The 26,066-nt window shown below is 36.1% G+C and overlaps 1 protein-coding gene and 1 pseudogene across 3 annotated transcripts in view; both read right to left on the bottom strand.

Moving 5' to 3' along the window:
* Nucleotides 1-727: 727 nt before the first annotated feature.
* LOC148935707 (uncharacterized) overlaps nucleotides 728-26,066 on the bottom strand; it is a 60,725-nt gene continuing 35,386 nt past the window's right edge. For 2 of the 3 annotated variants that reach the window (XM_089080588.1, XM_089080587.1), the window contains exons 3-4: nucleotides 13,441-13,644; nucleotides 728-4,528 (exon numbers count right to left, since the gene is read on the bottom strand). In XM_089080588.1, coding sequence (XP_088936714.1) covers nucleotides 4,476-4,528; nucleotides 13,441-13,644 — 257 coding nt within the window. In that variant the 3' untranslated portion in view covers nucleotides 728-4,475. Of the gene's footprint in view, nucleotides 4,529-5,058; nucleotides 7,726-13,440; nucleotides 13,645-26,066 lie in introns of those variants that run through there. The other variant, XM_089080589.1, reaches the window with a different exon arrangement.
* Nucleotides 19,585-23,677, bottom strand: LOC148935711 (uncharacterized; annotated as a pseudogene).

Here is a 26,066-nt window from a genome sequence, read left to right as displayed (position 1 = left end):
TCCGTGCCGGTTAAGGGCATTTCCCCTCATTAAAAAAAAATAGGTTAAGTATATTAAGTTTATAGGTTAAGGATCAGCGGAAAGCGTGATGATTTTTGTATGTTTTGTATGTTTTGTATGTAGAAGATTTTTGTAACGTCTCAAGGGAAACAATAAAGTTATCTTATCTTATCTTACTAAATTGTTTGACTTCTTAAGTCTCTTAAGGTTTGACTTCTTAAGTCTCTTAAGGTTCTATAGTGGTTATTGCCAAGCTTCTTCTTCAAGAGCTCTGGCAGTCAGGCATCCATTGGGACGAATCCGTACCATAGAACATCCACACTCGATAGTTGAACCTTAGGTCACAGTTAAACGATTTAGTTCAGTTACAAATTCCTCGATGTGTCGTCAAATTACTTTGTTCTAAATCTCGAGTTTCTCCTCTTAAGGCCATATCATTGCTTCGATTCGAACTGTGCGCAGCTTTGTTGCTGGCGTGTTTAATTGCTAAAGTTAGCGAATCTTTAGATCTAGCACATGTTCGATTATTTCTCTGGTCGGATTCTACTATTATACTTAAATTGAATATCATCGTCCTCTCGAAGATGGTCAATCTTCGTATCTAACAGAATTGGTAAAATCTAACGTTTGACGGATATCAAAAGCTGGCGCCATGTAGCGTCATCCAATAATCCTGCAGATATCTTGTCGCGGAACAACTCCCTCTGAATTAGCACCCTGTGGTGGCATAGCCCTACCTTTTTACAAGGGGAAGACGATCACTGGCCTATCAATAGTTTCACTCACTGGGAGATAGCCCAAATAAGAAGGGAGGGTGTGCGTCATGGCGGGACCCGACCACGAACCAGTCATAAAAACTCGTAATTATTCGCGTACTCCAGAGAGATAATGGTCCTATTCTCTCGAATGCCTGAACAGAGAGCGATCATCATCACGGTTGCGCTGATTAATCGATGCTTAGTCATTATTTTGAGACGATGTTCTAAGCTGAATAAAGCATGTCGCATTCTAGTTTATTGTTTAAAATTCAGCAAGAAACACCGACAAATCCGCCAACAATCCTCATATCTCCCACCAAAATGACTTTCGCGTTGAGTCTTATGTGCACGATTGTACAAAAACAAGCATTTCTCGTTGAGTACATTAAGTGAGGAGAGTGCTATCAGTTCATCTAGCGGATTGCTTTCCCTTTACCCCTTTCTAGATAAAACTGAGCTGATACAAGTTGGCGGTAAGCTAAAAAATTCATGTCTGCAATTCGACACACGGTACTCAAAATTGCTGCCGCGTAATCATGACTTGACTTATAATCGAATACGAGCATGTTCGAAACACGCCGGTACGCAAGCCACCATGGCTTTTGTTGGGGAATGATTTTGGGTCCCTGTCCTTGAGATTAAGCATGCGAAAGATTATTCAGAAATGCATAGTATGCTTTAAGGCGAAATCACGCCAATCGATAGCAATGATGGGATCGTTGCCTATTAGTCTGTTGCCTATAGAATTACGGTTTCTAGATTCTTTTTACATTGTGGAGTGGATTACACTGGCCCGCTAATACTGCGGGAAAAAGGAGTAATGCACGCAACCACAAGACATACGTATCAATTTTCGTTTATTTTGCCACTAAGGCGATCCACGTGGAGCTTGTGACTTCATCGCCGACGTGTTCCTCGGTGCCTTCAAACGGTTCATTTCGCGTAGAGGCCGACCGTCACACATGTATTCGGACAACGGGACCACATTTGTCGGCGCCCAGAAGCAGCTTGAGGAATTATACAAATTCTATCTTAATCAAAATGCAGTCGAATATTGAACAGTTTATGTGTCTCCAGGGAATCACTTGGATCTTTATTCCTCCAAATGCCCCCCACTTCGGCAAATTGTGGAAGGCCACCGTGAAATCGACAAAATATAATTTAATTGCGTATCGTTGGCAAGGCTCATTTAACCTACGAAGAAATGCAAACTATATTGTGCGAGATAGAGGCAATTCTCAATTTGCGATCAATTATTCCATTGAATTCGGATCTCAATGATCTGTCGTATCTCAGTCCTGGTCATTTTTTGATTGGAACTCCGCTAAACAGCTTCCCTTGCGCCGACATAAGCGATATTGATGAGAATAGATTAGTGCGCTGACAAAGAGTCGAACAACTTAGGCAATAATTTTGGCGCAGATGGAGTTTTGAATATTTGCACTCATTACAAGAGCGAACAAAGTGAAAGAGCAGCAAGGGCATTCAATTAATGCCCAATCAACTTGTGCTCAAACAGTAAAACCTGGCTCCGCTACAGTGGATGTTAGGATGCGTCCGGGATCCTGGATCCATCCTGGATCTGACGATGTCGCACGTAGTGCCACCGTCAAGACTGCTAAGGGTCTGCTCGTGCGGCCTCTCTCTAAACTTGCGATATTATCCATAAACGATTCAAACAATAATCGCGAGTGACTCTACTTAAAATTAGGTATTAGCTATGTAAGAATAAACATTATATTTAACGCAGACAAAAATGTAATTAGGTTTAAGTTAAAACGGTCTCGTTTTCCCGCGCGGATAGAGATCAGTCGGTTACTAGGTGGGGAGACGAGGACGTTGGAGACAGAATTAGGAAGATATTATTTGATCGTATGTGTGATTATACCTTAACAAGAGTTTATTAGAAAACAATAATAAAGAAAAAAAACAATAAATAGTAGAAATTGCACAAATAATCGAATTGAATGCAAACAGATTTGGTCGTGAGCGGACAGACCGGTGTGCGGCGCGTGTTTATGCGTTTTTACAAATGAGACGGTCGGCGCGATACTGAGTTCGCTGCGCATGGTTCGGTGATGCGGGGCACGCGGGACGCGAAACGATAGCGCACGCGGATCTTTAAATTTGATTTTTTGAATCACGTTTTCGTGTATGCAATCACGAGCGGTGATTTTAATCGCGTTTACGAATTTCGAAACTCGGATTAATTCGCGAGGACGGGTTGTCATGGCAAGGATTGTGACCACTCGGGTCACGGAGAACGGGTGTACCCGTGCTCTCTCTATTCTCGCGGGTGGAGTCGCGAGAGCTCGGACTGCCGAGTGTACTCGGTCGGCTGAGATGTGCCCCAGTTTTGATGAAGAGTTTCGGAGTGCCGAGCATACTCGATCAACTGGGGTGAACCCTAGCTCTGGCAGAAGGTTTCGGTGGATTTACCGAGCGTACTCGGCCGACCGGGGTGTGCCCCGGTTCTTGGAATCGGTCGGACGTGCGGTTGTATCGAGGGGTACCCCGATACTCGGCAGCGGAATTCGGTGGCGGCGAAGTCGGATCGAGCGAACTCGATGCGCTGGGGAGTCCCCAGCAATTCTTGGCTTGCCATGGAAGGTTCAGAGACGGTTTGAGCCGGCCAAGCGTACTTGGCGCGTGGGAGAACCTCAATAGATTTCAGGCTTTAACCCGGAGTTGGGTTCGGAAGCTCGCTTCTATCGAGATGTGCTCTCTAGAGTCGAGCGAGGAATAGGATGATTTTTTGTGGAGAGCGATGCTTTTTTATACTCAAGATCGACTTCGGTATTTTTCGGTCGGATTGGTCGATCTCGGGGGTAACATCCCCCTTCACAGGAGCAGAAAAAAGGAAATCATTTAATTGGATTTTTGAGAAGATAAGTGATCAGAGCGGGAATGGCGAAGAGTAGGAAAAGGAGTTCGGTAATGAAGTAACGGTGCGGCACGGGGATGATACGGTCGTTTCTAGACGCGATCATGGTGCGGTGCGGGGCGTTCGTTCGTGTTCGTGGCGCGGTGTCGGTACGGCGCGGGGAGTATTATCGTTTGGTGGTACGGCGCTCGGCGGCGTGGTGCGTGATGTGGAGCGGGGGGAATATTACGAAAACAATCGTGAATTCGTAGTATTCTCACGCTATAACGCCGACGTTTCGGAGTTCGCAAAATATTTAAAAGATTAAAAATAGACGTAAACGTCTTTCTGCGGCCACTGCCGCACTCCGCCTGGTCGGTGGTCCCCGATGGATCATCGGTCGGAGGAAATTCGGAGAGGGAAAGAAGCGGAGGGATGCGTTCCCTTACAAAGTTTATCAATTTCCGGCGTGTATCTAGATTAAGCTCATTTATATCATTCACTACTAAGTATAACACGGCGTCTAGCTAGTTTTTAGCATGATATTTTTTTGGTCTTGTTAAAAGGGTCTTATTAAAAGGTCGTCCTTTCAAGGGGCAGCATGTTCGGTACCTATATGCGAAAGTGGGAGAGATTTTTCTGCGCGCAGATTTTTTGATGAGGCGTGCGATTTCCTTCGGGCCCGCCCGATAGCTTTCGACGCAATTCGCGCGGCGCCTCGTTCCTGATTCGCGAGGCACATTGATTTCGATCCTTACGTATGCGCATTCCTTGTTAAGCTGTCGTAAGAGCCTGCAACGACGGTGAGATGTGTCCACTATATCAGTTCTTTTGTTGTGTTGTATTTAAGTACATTAAAATAAAAGATCAGAGAAAACCAGCTTCATGTATCTGCGACGCAATCCTCCTGTGGAAAAAACGTGGAGTGAATAATGGCCCGCATCTACCATATAGTGTGCAAATAAAATTAACTTTTTGTGTCTAAGTAAGATTGTAGAATTACATTTACAATTAATGGTATATGTGTACAAAAATGATATCGTTGAACGTGAAATAATGTATAGAAGTAAAAGAGAAAATATGCTATCTCGCTCGTTCTTTCGTTTTCTATCCTATTTCTCGTTGTGCTTGTTATAGAAAAAAATGTCAAATATAAAAGTGTCAAGTTGCGCTTTTCGAATATAGAAAGATGGTTAATACAAAATGTCTGATATCATTATAAAATTATCTTTTTCAAAAAGATAAAAAAAAAGTGTCAAGTAAAGTATAGTAAGATCTTATTTAAACTTAAATCTTATATCACAATCTTATTAAATTCAAATAACATTTAATACTCAACCCTAATATGTATATCATTTATATAAAAGATTTGATATTTATTATTACTATTACTTTTCTTATACTAAACAGGAATTTTACAAAAAAAAGAAACTAATATGAACATATATGGATATATTTCGTATATAATTATGTATATTTATATATATTTATTTATATATTTTTATACATATTTATACATGTTTCTGCATAAGAAATTTTTTACTGGGTGAATATGACAAAATTAATACAAGCGATAATCCAGTTTAGCAACAACCATAGTTATAATGTAAATTATAATGCAAATGTAAACTATCTTGAATACGTTACTATATATAATTAGGAGGTTACTATATATAATTAGTCGATTATGTGTTGTAAAACAAGCTGAAAATGATAAAAGTGAATAAATTTATTATATTTCTATAGGTAAAAAGGGAAATGTAACTTTAACAAATTTTCTCATTTTTGTAATTTTCATCTTGTTTCAAGATATACAATCGACATCATAAGTGTTTATGTTAGCAATCATAATTATAATTATTACTAATCGGATTGTCTATGTAAATATAATCAAAGAAACATGTAAGCAATAAAATTATTATGGTCCATGGTATAAAAAAATATAAGCAATAAAATTTAATCAGTAAACGAATTGACCAATCATAGTTGGAAATGAAGAACAAAAACTGTAGCCTATATTCTGAATTCTTTTTTATCAATAAAAGTGCCTCTAACAGTGATTTATAAGTTTTCTGATTGGCTATAAAGCACTTTTAAAAGTATTTTTATTAATAAATGAAGTTTTAAAATATGAGTCTATGATTATATTTATATGATATTCAGCATAATCCGTCTTATATTTAAAATCATTAAGCATGGTCTCAAATTGCCATACAGCTATTTCATTAATGTGTCGTCTATATGTATCATAATAGGTGACGTATACGGGGTCTAAAATGCAGTCGTAATGTCATTACGATTGACCAATCAGAAAAGAAAAAACCATATATTCTCTTCTCTGATTGATCGATCATAGCGTTATAATGATATTACGACCGCATTGTAGACTCCGCATTAAGCTTTAAGAAGTAAGAAAGAAATTAACCGATCAGAATCAAATATGAGAAGAATAATCGACTATGATTGGTCAATTTCTTACAACTTAAAGATTAAATATCTATTGTGGATCGAGACTAATTGAATAGAATCTTAAAACGACTTAAGACTTGACTTAAGACAATATAAGAATTAACTAAATGAATGCCGATCTATGATTAATATAAGATCATTAAAACGTAAGAAATATATATAATTTATGTTACGTATACTATATAAATCTTTATACAGAATTCACATTGCGCCTGACATTCTAATGTGTAAGAATTAGACGACCGTAAGCGGTCATGAAAGAGATTCGGAATATAAACAGCTAACAGAGAGGAGCCGTCGTGGTCGTGCAGACTAAGTGTCGGGTTGGTAGACGAGGGATCCCGAGTTCAAATCCAGTCGGTCTCCGTTTAATTTTTTCCGAATCTAATAGATATCTTTCAAATGTATGACGATTTAATATCCAATAGAAGATTTCATTTTATAGGGTTCTTAGATAGTAACACTTTTGCTCCCAAAAAAATTATTCTATTGGAATATCTATGTTTATACATTGAATGCCGGACGCTGTGTGAATGGCTATCATCCTATATGCAGAAGCCATTACTATTTATATATTTTTTAAATCAATTACCTATAATAATGTCAGCAAATGCTGTATCCTTTACGCCTGTATTTTTCAGCCAATCCATGATAATCTTTGGCAAAGATTATCAACCAAAATAAATTTTATTGTATTTCTTGTTTTGTATGCATAGGGTTTTCCTCCGATACTAGCAATTTTCTTTTTTTGTAATAAAAATCACATATACATATTTATGTATGTATGTTTATATATATATATATGTACACACATATATATATATATATATATATATATAAAATATAACTACTATATAATTAGTTATTATATATATAATAACAACCAACTTGTAAGATTTTTTAATACAATTAGTTTATTTGTTATTTCAATCCTTGAGGAAGAGTAAAAAGCAATTATATCAAATATTACAACAATTACAAAGTTGGATTAGATTCAGAAACATTTAATGTATCATTTTATCTTTGTTGTTCATTAAGAAAAGGATAAAATGATATCTAGGTTATTTCTGAACACACCCCTGTTTTCTCTGCTGACGCAGCCAATCTATAAAGTCTTGTATCCACGATGCTAGAAATTGGTTCGAGATCTCTCAGATGAAAAGAGAATTGACCAATTATGTTTAAATAATTCAGTCAATTAATCAATACGATTGGTCAATTCTCTTTCTGTCCGAGATATTAGACCGATTTTTAGCATCGTAGATACAAAATTTAATATATATTACACAATCTATACATTTTTAATACTAGACGTATCGTAAAGGCGGTATCAGATTAAGGATTGAGATGAAGGCTGCATTTCGATATTCACTGCCAGTACTGAAAATATATAGTTCAGGTCACGTATATTATAGCTTTTCAGTACTGGCAGTGAATTTCGAAATGCAGCCTGAGATTAGATTGGAATTTAACCAATTAGAAAAAAGAAAATCAATCTCAAGTTTAGTGAACTTTGTTCGGATTGATCAAATTCCAACCTGATCTTAATCTCAATCTCTAGTCTGATACCGGCTTAACATAAGTTTCCGTACTTTGGAAGTTTTAATTCTCCTTAAATATATAATGAAGAAATATCTGGAACATACAGGATTACACAGATTGTGAAATAAAGAAATAAAAATAGACTATGGTAAATATTGGTTTAGATTATATATATATATTCCATCTGAGATCAGAACATATGTACTATTAAAATAAAGAATATAAAATAATATAAAATTAAAAATTTAATATTAAAATATATAATCTAAATGATCTCGTACGTATTCATGAAGAATATATAGATTTGTCTTTATTGTATATAAAATTCTAATGGATTATGTTTTATACAGTAGTTATTAACACATTAATTTTATATTAGAAATACTATTTGAAAAGATAAAAAAGAATTTAACAAAATAGTATTTACTACATATTTCATATTCACTGTTTGGCTCTATTCTGGCTTTATTATTATATCACTTATATTGTCGATATCTATATTATAATATATAATAAATATAATAAATTATTAATATATTATATATATACATTAGCAATGGAAGGTATGAAAATATTAAAATATAATAATATCTATATAACATATATGATAATATATATATATATATTATTATATATTGTATGTGTGGTATCATGTATTCTAATATTACATTCGATCAAACGAACACATTATCGAACGGTACAAACGAACTACTATATGTCTTATCGCTTCGGCGACCGGTCGACGACTTACTGTCTGAACCGTATTTCGGCAGTTGCCGGACACGCAAAACGCACGCGGTCAAGGCATGTCACCTGTACGTCTATCCCGTGATAGCGTGCTTTTGATGTTTCCGGAATCTAAACCTCACAATCGGCCATCTTGATCAAGCATCCGTTTTCGGATGCACTCGTTGCATTTTCTTTGTCGGAAAACTCGTCATCATAGGAAATCCAAGGCTTCATATGTCGGCTGTCGTTACGGTCTGTCTAGGTCCTTCATGTTCGTCGACCTTTTTGACGATATATCGATCATTACGTAGGACCTTCGTGATTTGATATGGTCCAAGATATTTCCTCGCAAATTTCAATCCCAGCTTCTGTTGCGTCCTCTTGATCGCAACTAGTTCGTCTCAATCATAATGCCTCGCATTCTTTTTATTGAAGCTTCTCCTATTGTCCTGCTGAGCTTTCATAATATTTACTTTGGCCTGTCTTCTAATTTCGTCGCATTCTTCCTGGAACATCATTATCCATTTGTTTTCGATTATTTCTCTTATCTCTGGATTACTCTTAAGTCTCATGTGTGTTCCAAACATCAAATGAAACGGCGACGCACGAGTGCTTCGACTGGGCGTCGCATTGAGATACTTCTGTGCCGCGTCCAAATATTTATGCCATTCTCCCGGATTCGACGCAGACAACTTCGTTAATAATGGGACGATCGTACGATTCACCCGCTCGACCTGTTTGTTCGCTCTCGGAACGCCGGTGGTCACTAGTATGTGCTCGATATTCTCTTCTTTACAATAACTCTTGAAGTCATGCGACGTAAACTGTCCCACGATCCGAAACAATTCGTCGCGGACTCCCGAAAATGGCTGTCTGCTTTTGCAATCGATCCAATACTTCAGCCGTGTTAGTTGTCCTTGTAGTATAAAGCCATATGAATTTTGTAAATGCGTCAATTACCACCAAAATGTGATTATAATTCTTCCTTGTTGAGGGCAATAGTCCCAAATGTTATACACATCTAACAGTAAATCTCCCTTCGCAATAGGATTCAACAAACCCTCTTGATTGCCCTGTTTTCTCTCTGATAGTATGCAGCTCACACAGCTGCGAACAATCCTTTCAACTTTGACGCAGGTCCCTGAGCCAGTAATCCTTCCTCACGAGAGCCTCCATTTTGCCTACAGCAAAATGACCGTTTTTATGTGCTCTCCTAATTATCTGCGATTATATCGCTCTCGGAACGCCTAGACGTAAGTCGCTGCCATCACATTCCTTAAACAGAAGTCTGTTCTTCACAACAAATCCATTCACCCGTCGGCGCTCCGCAGAATCGAAGATATTCTCCAGTTCCAGATCTTCTTGCTGAGCCTTTCTCAACCGATGAAACGTCCTCCTCCTCGTTCAACAGCATACATACGGGGAGGGGACTACGGCTGAGAGCATCCACATGCATCATATTTCTGCCCGATCGATGCTCAATCTTGTATCGGAACTCCCCCAACAACAACGCCCATCTCGCAACTCTCACGCACAAGTTTCTCTTATTCATTGTCATAACAAACGCTTGACAATCCGTCACAATTTTAAATTGTATCCTTAATAAATACACTCTAAATTTTTTCAGGGATTTCACTATTGCGAGTCGAGCTCGTAGTTGGTATATCGCGTTTCCACAGGTGAAGTTTTGCCGCTCGCATAGTACACTGGATGCAGCGCACCGTCCTCGCTATCTCGCTGTAACAAAATCGAACCGTATCCATACACACATGCATCCGTATGCAATTCCGTATACGCTCTTACATTATACAGTCGTAAAACAGGCTAACTACTTAATATCGCTTTCAATTGCTGAAATGCCTCCCGCTCCTTCGCAGCAAATTGAAATTCTACATTCTCTCTCAGTAGATTTGTTAAGGGCCGTGCAATCAGAGAATATCCGGGTATAAATTTACGAAAATACCTCGTCAAGCCTAGAAAACTCTGGACTTGCTTGACATTCGTGAGTTCCGAAAACTTCATTACAGCATTGGTTTTATTTTTCGATGGATGAATACGTCCTTTCTTCACTATACCCCAGATATTCCACCTCTTCCTGCAGGAAACGACACTTTTCCCAATTTATCAACAATCCGCATTCGCTCGCCGTACGCAATACCAGCTCGAGACTCCGTAAGCTGTTCGCATGATCAATCGATGGTATGATCAGATCATTCATATATATCAGCACGATTTTAGCCGCGATCAATTCTTTGAAGACCACGCGTATGAACCTCTGAAACACCGACGGAGAATTACACAGTCCGAATGGAACCCTCAGCAATTCATACTGCCCATCGGGTGTAACAAACGCTGTATATTTTCGGCTGCTTTTCTCCAATGCGACATGGAAAAACCCGTTTCTCAAATCGAGTGTGCTAAAAATCTCTGCCCACAGTTCGTCTAACTGATCCTCTATTAAGGGGAGAAGATAACGGTCCTTAAAAATCTTCTTATTGATCAACCTGTAATCAATGCATAGTCTAGTCGATCCATTTTTCTTTTTTACTAAAACTCGGACTAGCGTATTCCGAAAGAGATGGCCGGATTATGTCATCGCGCAGCCGAGCATTCGTCAATTTGAGCATTCACAACTTTTTTCTCCGATGCGGACAATTCTAGGCCGCTGATATACAGGTTCATCGTCTTTCAAGATTAATTTCATGCTTACATCGACCGCGCGCGTCGCAATCGGTTTATAATTTTCCATCATTCATTCTACATCCCATCTATATTCGTCACTAACAACACACGCTACATCAGTTTCGTTCGCTTCACGCACGTCATCAATCATAAAAATTTCCGGCAATTTAGAATCATATCGTCTTCGAGCTTTGAAATTGTGATTTTTTTCTTAATATTCGTCTCTACGATGTCCGAGAAATCATTTCCGATTAACAAATCGTGCGATACCAGTGGATCCGCTACTACGTGCACTGTCACTGGATACGAATGGCCGTCTATCCCTATTTTGCTGCAGAACTTACCGAGTGTTCCGCCTAATCCCGAGCCAATACTGCGAAATCGAGTTTCATCGCCTTGTAGAGGTGGCGCGCCTATTTTAGCGTAACCCCACTCGCGCATTAATATTAGGTTGCTACCCGAATCAATCAACGCGGTTACGTCGCATCCGAACAACGAAATATTCTTACAGCATCTTTTTTGAGCCGACTGCCCAACACTGCCGACGCCTTTCGTCGTGTTCGCCTCCCTTGCCGCGGGTTGATTCTTAAAATACTTCGCGGCAACGTGTCCAAATTCACCACAGCGAAAACACCTTATGCCGCGACTCTTAGACGAACATTTCGCACTCCGCTGGCCACAATCATAACAGCATCTGTCACTACTCTGTGCCTCCTTTCCTTCTGGAATCTGGAACTCCTGTCGTCGAATCTCCCACTGAAAGCGCTGTTCGGCTGTCCTCTGGGTCGAATAGTGATCTTCTCAAATGCCTCTAGCAATGCTGTCGTCGATCCGAATCTCTGTATTCGGGCTTGATCCCGTAATGCCGGATCCGATATATCATCAATGACGTAGTCGAGAATCTCGTCATCGGGAACAGGGACGTAATTAGCCAATATAACCTTGTTATGTTAATACTCACTGAATGCCTTGCCCCGTCTCCAAGCTCGATCTTCGAAGCTTGCTTTGCCGATGAGAAAATTTGCCTTCAGCTCTTCCAGAAGTCGGTTGATCGGCAACTCGATATGAAACCAATCGAGAAATCTGATCTCGAATGAAACCAATCGAATGCCTTTCCTCTTAGCCGTGATCCAATCAAAACCCTCATCGTGATGTCATCGAGGCAGTACGTCGTTTGGAGAAATTTGCTTCGACTATTTGTCGTACGAATCGGCACCTCCATCAAAATAATTGAATAATTCGGCTCATAATTATGCTCACGTTAACTCTTGAGGGATACTCGATAATACTTCTCGTCTTTGCACAGGCGTAGATGTATTCTCCGTGTTGCGCTACAAAAATTTTATCTCGCGCCGTGCCAGATCAAGCTGCATCAATTCCTTTTCCTTCCACATAAGCTCCATTTCTCGCTGCATTGTGCCGCGAGATGCGCTCGATTCCGCCGGCGTCGAGCGATGCTGCACACATTCGTCGCCATCGTTGCCACCGTCATTCTCACGGAAGTCACTCGCTCTTCTGTCATCATTTTCACCTTCACTGCGAGACGTCTCCATCTAGACACCTTCCGGATCCAGCGCCATCAATTTGCCAATCAGCTCGGCCACCGTGAAATCACTTGCATTCTTCGTCGCTCGACTAACTTTACTCATGTTTTCGATATACTGTTATGTAAACTCTTCGTCCTAAATCGTCTTTCAGTCGCCCCTTATCGACTTTGCACTGTATTTCTTCTTCGTCCTTAACTCGTCTTTATTCGTCTTCAATTCGTCCTCTGATATATTCCGTTTTTTTTTCACCGTCCCCAGCGATGCTACGCTTCAACGCTCTGTCTCTCGAACTCAACTCTCTCTCGGATTCAACCCTTCATATTCGTCTTCATCACAGAACAGCCCACAGAAAGGCCAACCCGACACCTCCTTATCGACTTCACCGACGTCTTCCACGCCTTCGTCTCTCAGGTTCGATGCGAGTCGCGTAGGAAACTCTCAATCCCGGACGAGCCCCCAAGTTGTGATAACATGTATTCTAATATTACATTCAATCAAACGAACACATTATCGGGCGGTACAAACGAACTACTATATGTCTTATCGCTTCGGCGACCGATCGACGATTTACTATCTGAATCGTATTTCGACAGTTGCCCGACACGCAAAACGCACGCGGTCGAGGTATGTCACCTGTACGTCTATCCCGTGATAGCGCGTTCTTAATGTTTCCGGAATCTAAACCTCACATATGTGTATGTTATTATATATGTTATTATATATGTTATATGTTATTATATGTTGTATAGATATATTTTAATATTTTCATATTTTAGTTCTACTCATAACATAATAAGATAAAAAGCTAGATAATTAGATCTAATTTAGAATATAGTAGATATTTTCATACCTTCCATTGCTATATAATTGTCACAAAAATTTTTCTGATCATATTTCTCTGAATCATTTTCCTCCTCATATTCTTCATATTTCTCTTGATCATATATTTCTTTATTGCAGATATCTGTTTCTTCTTTGCAGTTGATATTTCTGAATGACCTTTTTCTTGTAGAAGCCAATGTCGAAAGACAACTAATTTTTGTTATGCCATTTCCTATATAACAATTATTATATTTAATTATTATATTTAGTAATACAAATATAAATATTATTTATTTACAGTTATGTACAAAATTAATTGCAGTCCTTTCAATAAGAAATATATGCATGTGATATTAATATTTTTCTGAAATAATTATTTTTCTTAATCATATTTTCTTTCATATAAATTCTAACATTTCCATGCAAGTTGTTAGATTATTAATTAGATATGTGAGGAAAGAATAAAATTATGTATTGTTTATAATGCGAATATTATTAATATTACTATATAATTTTGTGTAAGTAAATAAGTTTTTAACTTGTTTATTATTACAAATAATTATACACACACACACACATTTTATATATATATATATATATATATATATATATAAGAAATGATACTGAATTGTACATACCATTCACTCTTTATCGTGAATATCACTCGTGAATATATTATTTGTGCATGAATTAATAATGCGAGTGGAATTAGGCATTCTAATAGGAGTTGATATAACATTAATTAATGGAATGTGACTTTGGAAGTATCTCATGTTTTATTATTTTTGGTACAGTTTCTATAAAATATATTAATATTTCATTTCTATATCAAACATATAAAGTTTATTATAATAACTTCTATTATAACTTTACTATATAAATTATTACTGTTATTTTAATAAGATATAACTATTATACTATTACTGTTACTGTTATTTAGTAAAAATGAAAAGCGATTTTTTTATAATAATATTAATATATCTAGAAAAAGAAAAAGTAGTTGTTGACAATTCAGTATCATTTCTTATATATATATATATATATATATATATATATAAAAAGTGTGTGTGTGGGGGGGGGTGAGTGAGTGGGTGGGTGTGTGTATGTGTGTTTGTATATATAAAAATAAAAAATTATTATTAATGAAATTATTGAGATCCTGCCTTGCCGAATATTTGTCACTTACATTGTATAGTTTAGATTAATTATTTGATAAAGTTTTTTACATTATAATTTTTAATATTTGTTTATTTTGCGTGATAAATAATAAAAAAATATATAATATAAAATAAATAAAAGATAGAATAAAAGACCAGTTATATTCTGTATATAGGAATATCATTTTCATGATGAACTAAATAAAAGGAAGGTGGCGATGTTAACGTTTTGTTTTTTTTTTAGAACCTATGAATATAATTAATATAAATATAATTAATATTAATTATTTGCAGTAACAAAAATATCATTATGTGATGAATGTTTAATATAGAGAGATGTTAGCAATATAAAAGTATAGAAAAAGTAAATAAAGATTATTATTACTGTCGTAATCTTTAATTTCATCATGGAATACTGATCCCTTTATTATCCCTTTAGTATATCCCTTTATTATAATCTTTTCGTGGGTAATATAGATTTTTGGCTTAATATTTCGAATTCTGTTTCGTCGGACGTTGAAATAGTTATTGCGGCTTTTTCAGCATTTAAAGCAATTTCGTAAATATTTATAAAAAATAATAAATACCTCATATATGTTACAATAAATATTCATCAAATATATTTTATATCGTAATATAATAAATTGTATTCACTATATGGTCCTATAATATGTCGGTATTTTTTAACACTCCCAACTCTTATCTGGAGCAATACTTTTTAATATAGCGTTTCTTATTTTAATTTCCTTTGAAACATCTTTTTTTGTAAATTTAGTCCCAAGTCTTTGGTATTACCGAACACCAATTATCATAAAATATTACATAATAATCTAAAATAATAGAAGATAATGTCATGTAAAATTTACAAGATGTTTAATAAAGATCCGGACCCCTGATTTACTCGGAAGGATGATGTTTTTAGAAGAAATGTTTCAGACAAAAGTTGTAAAGTTTAAAAAGATTTATTTACTGATCTTATCAATTTAACCTTGGATGGACGTGTCAAGGTCATATAGAGACGAATGAGACGGATCAATTAGTCTAAAGAAAATACATAATTGTTTTTCAAAAAAGATATATCGTTGCACATTGCAAATCTCCATTTTTTTATCTATATATTTTCTTTACATCACTCGATTCATCTCATTATTCTAGACATAAAAATATTAAGATATAGTTGCCAAAAAAAAGGAATAGTTTACAAGATATTTTATACTTTATGTTAAATTGCATATCAAATTCAAGCCTCATAACTCAGAAAATACTAGAAAAATATTTATTATAATATTTTGCAGAGCTGTCGAGGTGAAGAATATGTACAAAAATATGTAATAAAAAATAGAGATTTTTATTTAAAAAAACAAAGTTGATCTCTATATGATCTTGGCACCTACATCTAATGTCAAATTGATAAGATCAGTAAATAGATTTTTTTAAACCTTACAACTTGTGTCTGAAACATTTCTTCTAAAAACGTCATTCTTCCGAGTAAATCAGGGGTCCGGATCTTTATTAAACATCCTATAAACTTTATATGACATTATCTTCTATTATCTTATATATATATATAGATTTATGATTGTAAGTTTATACTAAGTTACATTATTGTAACTTAGTATAAACTTACAATCATAAATATAAAAGCGGCATAATGTAATAAATGTTGTTATAAAATACTTTAAAAGCTTTTTTATTTATTTCTGATTATTATTTCAAGATGTGATTATTTCTCTGCCATGTGTATATCGATATTTTGAGAATTATGAGGATACATACCCACACAGCATCAAATATTACCAGAATATCACCAAAATATTACATTTGAAATGTGAAATAATCTAATGATGATCTCAAAAGCGTTCTGGTAATATTAGCAGAATGTCTAATATTCTGGAAACGTTCATTAATATTCTAAGATAATGATCTCAGAGACATTCTGACAATGTTAGCAGAATATCTTATGTCCGCGTCTGACAATATTCTGAAGACATTCTGTAATATTCTGGAAACATTCTTTAATATTCTGATAATTGCAGAGATATTTTGACAATATATTTTGGCAAAATATTTTATGCCCGTACGTAGCAATATTCTGAAGACATTCTGTAACATTCTGGAAATGTGCTTTAATACTCTGATGATGATCTTAGAAAAATTCTGTAATATTCTGGAAGCGTTCTATAATATTCTGGTTATGATCTCAAAGATGTTCTGACGATGTCAATAAAGTATGAATCTCATCAGCGCATCAGCTAAAACATATAAGCTTGTAAAACGTATAGTGCAGAGACATATAGTACATGTCTCTGTATATATTTTAGAAGCTAATGCGTAGGTGAGACGCACACTCTGTTGACATCGCCAGAATGTTTCTAAGATCATAATCAGAATATTAAAGAATGTGTGTGTGTGTGTGTGTGTGGGGGGGGGGGCGTGCATGTGCGTATATCTATATGTGTACATCTATGTGTATACGTATATATATATATATATATATATGAGTGATTAATATAAGTGATTGAGCAGTATCAATAATTATGCGTTAATATAAATATGCTATATGCGTACATCTATGTGTATACGTATATATATATATATATATATATATATATATATATATATGAGTGATTAATATAAGTGATTGAGCAGTATCAATAATTATGCGTTAATATAAATTTCTAAAGATATATAATTTGATATTGTCAAAAATTAGTAATATAAAATCAGCCAGAAGGAGCTTTGAAGAAAATTCGACAAATTGCATTATCCGCCTATCTATGCTGGCTACTACGCAAGTTTTATTGTATCCCATAATGTGTTCTCCACTTAAGAATACCGTCCCCAGTGCAGATATGTTGAACTTGAGCATGTCTTTTGCGGAAAAAATCTTCTAATCCGGAAAATCATAATATCAAGAGATAATCGTATAAGATCAAAAACAGTGGCTCTCGCAGATGTACACCAACACAAGAATTTTGCTTGTAATGTTGATAATAATTGTTATTCTTTTTTATCTAAGCGAACACAATTAAAACTAATGGGTGAGACAAAGATAATCGTCTGATTTGTTGTTGGTCTTCTATTTATGCATAAAGAAGTTCTCGTAAAACTCAATTTCTCAAGAGTCGTTAGCAAAATAACATAAATTCTCTTTTCTTCACTTGTAACACAAGTCTGTGATATAACAGTAAAATTTCTTAAAAGTAATTGAAAATAATTAAACTTTGAAAAACTAAGTAAATCACTTAATTAAAATAACTAAGTTATTAAAGTAAGTTATACAATAATCGTCAATTTGGTCTATCACTTTCTTTAGCATAAAATGTATTACCCCAAAATGTATATAGTGGACTAGTATACCATTGGGTGCGTTTAGTAAAGAAAACAGCTTTGCAATTGTTGTAAGATTTTTTAATATAATTTTTTCTTGCCCTTAGATCTCCACAATTCTAAATGTATAAACCAATCATAGTGAAGAATTTTATAACAATTATAAAGCTGCTTTTTCTGCTGAACGCAGTCACTGTCCTTTACACCGAGCACTTGATACGCATACTAATTGGTAACTTTCTATTAAATTATTTTAATTTTGGCAATGCGTTTAAAGAATGGTGTACGAGGTCTAGTCTGAAAAGTTTTGAGCCTAAATATGTTTTATATAGAATAAATAATGTTTCATATAGAAACAAGTATTTTTTCGGTCAAATATAATTTTATTTTTCAACATAATCTCCCTTTAAGTCGATACACTTTTCCCATTGATACTTTAACCTCTTTAACTCCTCCAAATAGTAGTTGGCGTCTTGCTCCGCAAAATAGGCGTTTACGTATGCGATGACCTCCTCATTCGATGAAAATCTCTGTCCTCCAAGCGAAACTTAGGAAACAGGAAAAAATCGCTGGGAGCCAGATCTGGTGAAAACGGTGGGTGGTCAACCAATTCGAAGTGCAGTTCGTGAATTTTGGCCATGGCGATCGCCGAAGTGTGAGCACGTGCGTTGTCTTGATGGAACAGCACTTTCTTCTTCTTCAAATGCGGTCATTTTTTTGCAATTTCTGCCTTCAGCTTATCAAGTAATGATGCGTAATACGCTCCCGTTATTGTTTTACCTTTTTCAAGATAGTCGATACACACAATTCCGTGACTATCCCAAAAAACAGTCGCCATTACCTTCCCAGCTGATGGAAGTCTTCACCTTTTTCGGAGAAGGTTCCTCCTTTGCAGTCCACTGTTTTGACTGTTTTTTTGTGTCTGGAGTGTAGTGGTGGATCCAAGTTTCATCTGCAGTTATGAATCGACGCCAAAAATCTGACTCATTTCGCTTGAATCGCTCCAACAGGGCCTTGGAAATGTTCATCTGAATTCGTTTTTGATCCAAAGTGAGCAAACGCGGCATCCAACGCACGGATAGCTTGCGCATATCCATTTCTTCAGTCAATATATGACAAACGCGTTCTTTCGATATGCCCATAGTCTCTGCTATCTCTCTAACCTTGATTCGATGGTTGTCCATTTGGTGAATATTTTCGATGTTATCAGCGGTGGTCGCAGTTTTTGGCCATCCCGAACGCTCATCATCAGCCAAGCTGGTACGACCACGTTTAAATTCAGCTGCCCATCTTTTTACGATGGCAAATGATGGGGCAGAGTCCCCGTAAACGTCCAACTCGATTTTAATTTGCGCAGGCATATTGCTTTTCAAATGTAAGAATTTAATCACGGCACGATATTCAATTTTTTTCATTTTTACAAAAACACTGACATTGACTGACACAAACGACTGTCAAACAACAACTGAGCGTCCAAAATGGCTGAAATTTTTACAAAAGTCTTTCAAAGCATATACTATTGTAGTACTAGAATGGTTTTGACGAGTAACGTCATCTTCATGTTAAGGCTCAAAACTTTTCAAACTATCTTCATATTATACTGATACAATATGCATCAAAATGGTTAATGAAATACACGTATTATATATATATATATATATATATATATATATATATATGTTTGCATATATGGCCAAAATTAAAATAAATTAATAGAAAATTATTAGTACGCGTATCAAGTAATCGATGTAAACAAGACTTATAAACAGTGATATACTTAGTACTGAATTTCAGTGAATAATCACTGATAATACAATATTTTCCACTCTGATTCAGATTTAGAGAATATATTATTAGTATCCATACAAAATAATCGAAAAGCACGTACCTTTTAGAGTATAGGTTCAAATATTTATTTAAAAATAATACTTTTACATTTTATTTTTCATTATAATACGCATTTCATTCTCGTTGTTTATCAAATGTTAAATAAGGACAAATAATGCTCATCAACGCATACGTGGAACGTAACGCAGCACAAGCATGACTCGTGATGCTATTAGAGGCACGTTGGGGTACAAATAAACATGTTAATAAAAATAAGTTATAGCGTGACGTTTTTCAAGATTTGTTCAGTTTCACAGAACGAAAACCAGTAAAACACTCATTTATGTGGGTATAAGAGACAGAAAACACCACGAGCTTTGAAACGCACCGCATGTATAAAACAAAGCAAAAATGATGATTAGGCGGAAATAGAGGAATACTGGCTTTATCACGCTGTGGTCACTTGTGTGAGAGCTAGGTTATGTAATATCATAGCACCATGCGCACATATGCTCATCGGTATAGGCCCAACGTTATGATTGACTGATACATGCATGGGCGCTAGCGCACTTTTCAAGTTTAAAAAAATGCATTCATTTCACACACACACACACACACACACATACTATATATAAAAGATGAGTTTAATAAAACAATACACTGTTTAAAATGTACCTGTACTATGGAGTATTATTTTTGCATTACATTTTTGCAAATTATCGTTTTCTTATACTCATAAAACGAGATCTTTTATAATATACTTTTATAATATACCAATAAAAAATGTTTCATATAACATATGAATATATATATATATATATATATATATATATATATAAACATATATAAATATATAATTATTATATAAACATACATAATAATTGTATATGAAATATGTCCATATATGTTCATATTATATATTATAGTTCCTATTGTTTGTAAAATATATATTTTTATTTGAAAAATTTTTTATCGGGTGAATATTTCAGACTATCCATACTCGTTTATTTCAGACAATCCGTATACTCATTTCAAATCGAAGGAAGTGGTTACTTTTAAAAATAGTTCAAACAAAAGTTTTATAGTTTTAAAGAAAAAAGGTAGCACTATCAATTCAATATTGTATGCATTTTCGAGATGTTACCAGAATATTTCATATAAAATATTCAGAAGGATTTGGAGCAAAACGTTTCTAGAATGTTAAGAGAATATTGCGTAATATTTCAAATCAAACGTCACTAAAATATTCCATTTGCAACATTTTGAAGTATTTTAAATAGAATGTCGTCAGATTATTTCATATAAAACGTTCAGAAAGATTTGAAGCAAAACATTTCCAAAATATTAAAAAAATATTGCAAATGTAGTATATCAAATAGAATGTTTCCAGAATATTTCTTTTGAGACATTCTGAAATATTTCAAATAGAATATCGCCAGACTGTTTCATATGAAACGTTCACAAAGATTTGAAGCAAAAACGTCTTCAGAATGTTAAAAGAATATTGCAAATGTAATATTTCAAATAGAATATCTTCAGAATATTTTCTTCGCGACATTCTGAAATAAAATGTCGTCACTTTATATGAAACTTTGAGAAAAATTTGAAGCGGAACGTTTCCAGAATATTAAGAAAATATTGCAAATGTAATATTTCAAATAGATTGTTTCTAGAATATTTCAAATGAAATATCCTATATATAATATTTTTAGAAGTTTACAGAAATATTTCAAATATGAAATATTTCAAATATGAAATATTTTATGAAAGACATATGAAATATTCTGGCGATATTCTGGTGATATTCCGTGCTGTGTGGGTACGGGTAAAAGATTAAAAAATTTTTTTCCAAGGATAACAGGAATTTTATTCTTAAAGCCTATGTATTCTATACAAAAAACGGATCCATCTTTTAAGAAATAACAATTGTCTGCAGATTTTGCTGTGAGTATAAAATTTTTTAATTTAATTTATTTATGCGAGTGTACATCCTAGAGGTAATTTTCTTCCATCTGATTTTATAAACGTATATATGTTTGTATTAATTTTATTTGCAATATTAATTTCAGATTTTTTTATTACATGTTCATTTAATCTATTATTTAATTGAGCTAATGATTTTTCTGATTTCCGCAACATTTTTTTTAATATTTGCATATAATTTTCAAATGGAAAAGCAGTTAAATGAATCAAGAGCTCCATACTTCTTAACATTTTGACAAAGATGTATCAAGTTATGAACGTTATATTAAATAATATTGTCTTTGCCATATAATATTTTAAATGTTTAATGAAATATATCAGTAACTCATTTGCATATTTGTTATTATGCAAACAATCTTTTGGATTACATAATATTCGTATGGCAATATGTAAAGTATAGAAATGTTTAAAATAATCTTCATTTAAATATTTTTTTAAAATAATTGATCCCAAATATAAAAGAAATATTCTAAATTCTGTGTTCTTTCCAATGTTCCGTTTAAATTCGTTTATACCTCGTGGACGGCGAACAAATTCAACAAGTATGAATTACGTAATGATATTATATCTTTGGATAATATTTCTATATCCGCAGCACATAATCTTAATTATTTAAATCATAGATACAATAACTTTTTCATAACTCCTAAACAAATCAAATGCATATAATCTAATCTGGAAAATCATTAATCAAATCCACAGATAAATTTTCAAACGGTGAAATGGAAATATGGTTCCTCATTTTCTCGGTTACGGAAATTGCTATTTGTTCGTAAAGGAGCATCTTCATTCAAAAAAACCATTTTGTGATTATAATAATCACATTCGCACATACATTTTCCATATCCGAAATATGCGTTATGTCATATGCTTTTGTGCCAGTTACGAAAGATTTAGCAGGTATGTCATAAATTATTGCCCAAATTATTACGCGATAATTTCTATTTTTAAACAAAAAACTTTCTTCTTATAAGATATGATATTCATCACAAAATTTTTGTAATATGTTTTGTGCATTTATTGGTTTTTTTATGACTGTGACAAGCAATCAAAAAGGTTCTGTGATATGACTATCATGAATTTGACCAAGAATAGGCCATAATTGACTTTGTGAACTTTTTGCAAGAGGTAATCCATCAATATTTATATTAATTTGTATAACATCACTTATATCTTTGCAATATTCTAATTTTTTCTGTAATGCTTTTTGCAAACCATAATAAAAGTAATTTTCCATTTCACATTCACGAATTATTATATTTTTAGGTGTTTCTAACAAAGTTCTAGTATGTGGGCAAGTCACTGTGACCTTCTTCATGCAAAATATATAATAAAGCTATTAAGGATTTTAGTGTTATATTATATTCTATAGCCCATGTATGTAATCGTTGTTAAAGATTCTTTTTGTTTTCCTATATTAGATAATAAATTAAAATCTTGTGTAGATTCAATATCGTTGTCAGATTGTAAATTTTGAATATCACTTATTTTTAAAGATAAATTTATTTCACTAGTCGGTTCATCTTGGAAAGACATGTCATATTATTATGTTGTTTATTTTTAATGAAAGAATTTATAAAATAATTTTTTTCATTTTGCATAGCTAACAATAAGCGACGATTTTGCGGGATAAATTTCGAAATTTCTTAATTTTCGGCATTGTATTAACATATTCCTCATCTGTTGTTATGAAAAATGAAGTATAAATAGTTATAAATAAAGTTTTATAAAATATACGTCATTATTGATAATTGTTTTCTTTAAAAAATTGTTACGATCATATACAATTATCTTGTGACGTTAAAAATAGGAAAACACAATATAAATCAAAAAATATATTAAAATTGTAATATTTTACAACAAATCACAAATATTGTTTTATTCGTTCAAATTATTTTAATTTTAATACAATTTATAAAGTTTTTATTTTATCACACTTCTGATGTTATCAATCCAAACATCCGCAATGAATGATTACGAATGTTAATAAATTTAAAAAAAAATTAAAAAATTCAATTCCGAATGAAAGATATACAAATGTACGTTGTGAAATATTGACACCCATATGACAGACGGAAAAGATGGTTTAATAATAAAAATAATAATAATAATATAAATATATTTTTTGTTAAATATTTACAATGTCAACATTTTTACTATATATATTGTGGCGGTCACTGCTCCGCGAACACACCATCGACACACCGTCGCGCGCAGTCCCGCGCCGGATGGTGGTTCGTGCGCCCGCCACTAGGTGGCAAGTCGAGAAATCATTTTCTCGTGTTTGAAACGCTACAGCGGACACTATATAAGAGCGGTACTCGGCATCGCTCTTCGCCTCAGTCGCCTCGAACCAAGTCACTGGTAAGAGCTGCACTGCGACGCCCTCCGAGTTCTGGAGGCCAGTCTTGGCCTCATTGCTCGTTAAACGGCAGTTTTTCCTGCTGGCAATTACCGACCTATATTCGGTCGTACTCCCCGCGGCAGTTAACGCCGCGGTTACCTCTCCGGGCTTAAGTCTGACAGCCGTGAACGCCGCCAAACCGGCCTTGCCCTTGACGGCCGTGAACGCCGCCACTTCCTTCTGGCCCACGTCTGACGGCCGTGAACGCCGCCAGGTCCTTCCGACTCTGCCTCTGACGGCCGTGAACGCCGCCATCCTCCTGGCCTTGCCGCTGACGGCCGTGAACGCCGCTAGCTTCCCAGCCGTGCCTCTGACGGCCGTGAACGCCGCCATATCCATCTCGCCTCTCTCCTACGGACGTGGTCCTACCAGCTGTGAACACCACAGCCTCATCACGTCCCGGAAGGTCTCTCGCGGCCACCGACGCCGCCCAATCCGCCCGTGTCCGGGCGACCTGCTCCAGGCCGCAGTCGCAGCCCGCCGTTCTCCATCAGCTCGGGGAGCCGCCGTTCATCCGGAAGGCTTCCGCCGGCGCACCTCATCCCCAGGAGTCGCCCTCGACGCCTCGACACCTCCGAGGCTACCGTCGCTGCCCACCATCCAGGAGGCGCCAGCACCACAACGCTCGCCGCCGTTGACTGCGCGGCCACCCACGCCGCAGCCGGGACACGCACCTCCATCACCGTGCACCGGCCAGGGACGAGTCACCGAGCGACGAGCCAGGAGCTCACCCGATCGCAGGCAGCAACTCCTGGACCTGTTCGGCTCGGCTTCCTCTTCCGAGGATAGCCTGCCTCGACCGCCGACTCCGCCCGCAGGGGACGCGACCAGTCCCTCGGCTTCCTCAAGCGTCTCCACACCAGAGCGACCACCGACGCCTGGCCATTGGAGCTCGGCGCGCAACCCGACAGGCCGTGGCAGCTCTGCACAATTGAGCTCGGCCACGTGCAGCATCGACCGCCGCGCCGTGACACTCGCCGGTTTTTCGCCGAGGCCGCCACGCAGACTACCGGATTGCCTCCGGCACCGGTCAAGCTCGCGACACTCACCCCCCGGCCGCGCCGAGGAGGAGCCGGAGCTCGCGAAAGACGCAGGGAGAGGCTCCAGGAACTAGCACGCGCACGCGCAGAGACAGACGCGACCGACTCGCCTACGCGCTTTTCCCGCGGGACCCAGACTGAGTCCCGCCTGCATATGTAGCATTTCTTTTGTTTCCTTTTTCTAAAATATAATGGCTTTTATTTAACTCCGCATTCCATGATTGTTAGCGTGCATGCAACCTTCCATATCCTTAAGCTTGCGCTCCTATCATCCAACGTATCGCGATACTTGGCTGCTACCCTTCCGCATTGATTGGTGCTGACACTCACATCGCTGGTCCGCCACACCGCTGATCGAGGACAGATACCCTCCACGGACCAAGGACCAGTTTACACGGCCGATTGCGAACGTCGCAGTGCAGCAGGCCACACTCCAGCGCGAGACGCGCTCGCAATCGCCATACACGCCACCAAGTGTCACACCACATCACAAATTCACGACAATAACTGGCGACACATTCGCCACCATAATATAAATACTGAAACGTTCTTTTACGTTTGTTAGATATGTGAAGATTTCTTTTATCTTATATATGAAATTCTCCTTTCCTGTAATTCTCCTTCACCGCCAAGTATTCAAGGAAATCTATATAGAAATAGAGAAGTACAATTATAATCAAATTTATTCATAAAAAAATATTTCACAAAATATTTCACAAATTTCAATATTGCACACACACACACACACACACACACACACACACACACGCATGTACGCGTGTGCGTACTTAGGTATATATGCGCATGCATGTATATGTGTATGTGTGCGTACACAATATATATACGTATATATATTTTTATTATTTCAATTTTAATTTTTTCAATTCTTATTCTGTTTTTTATAATACTGCAA

Source organism: Pogonomyrmex barbatus, unplaced genomic scaffold (assembly GCF_055798465.1).
Source record: "Pogonomyrmex barbatus isolate J1 unplaced genomic scaffold, ASM5579846v1 scaffold4, whole genome shotgun sequence".
NCBI lineage: Eukaryota > Metazoa > Arthropoda > Insecta > Hymenoptera > Formicidae > Pogonomyrmex > Pogonomyrmex barbatus.
This window is presented reverse-complemented; position numbering and strand designations above follow the sequence as displayed.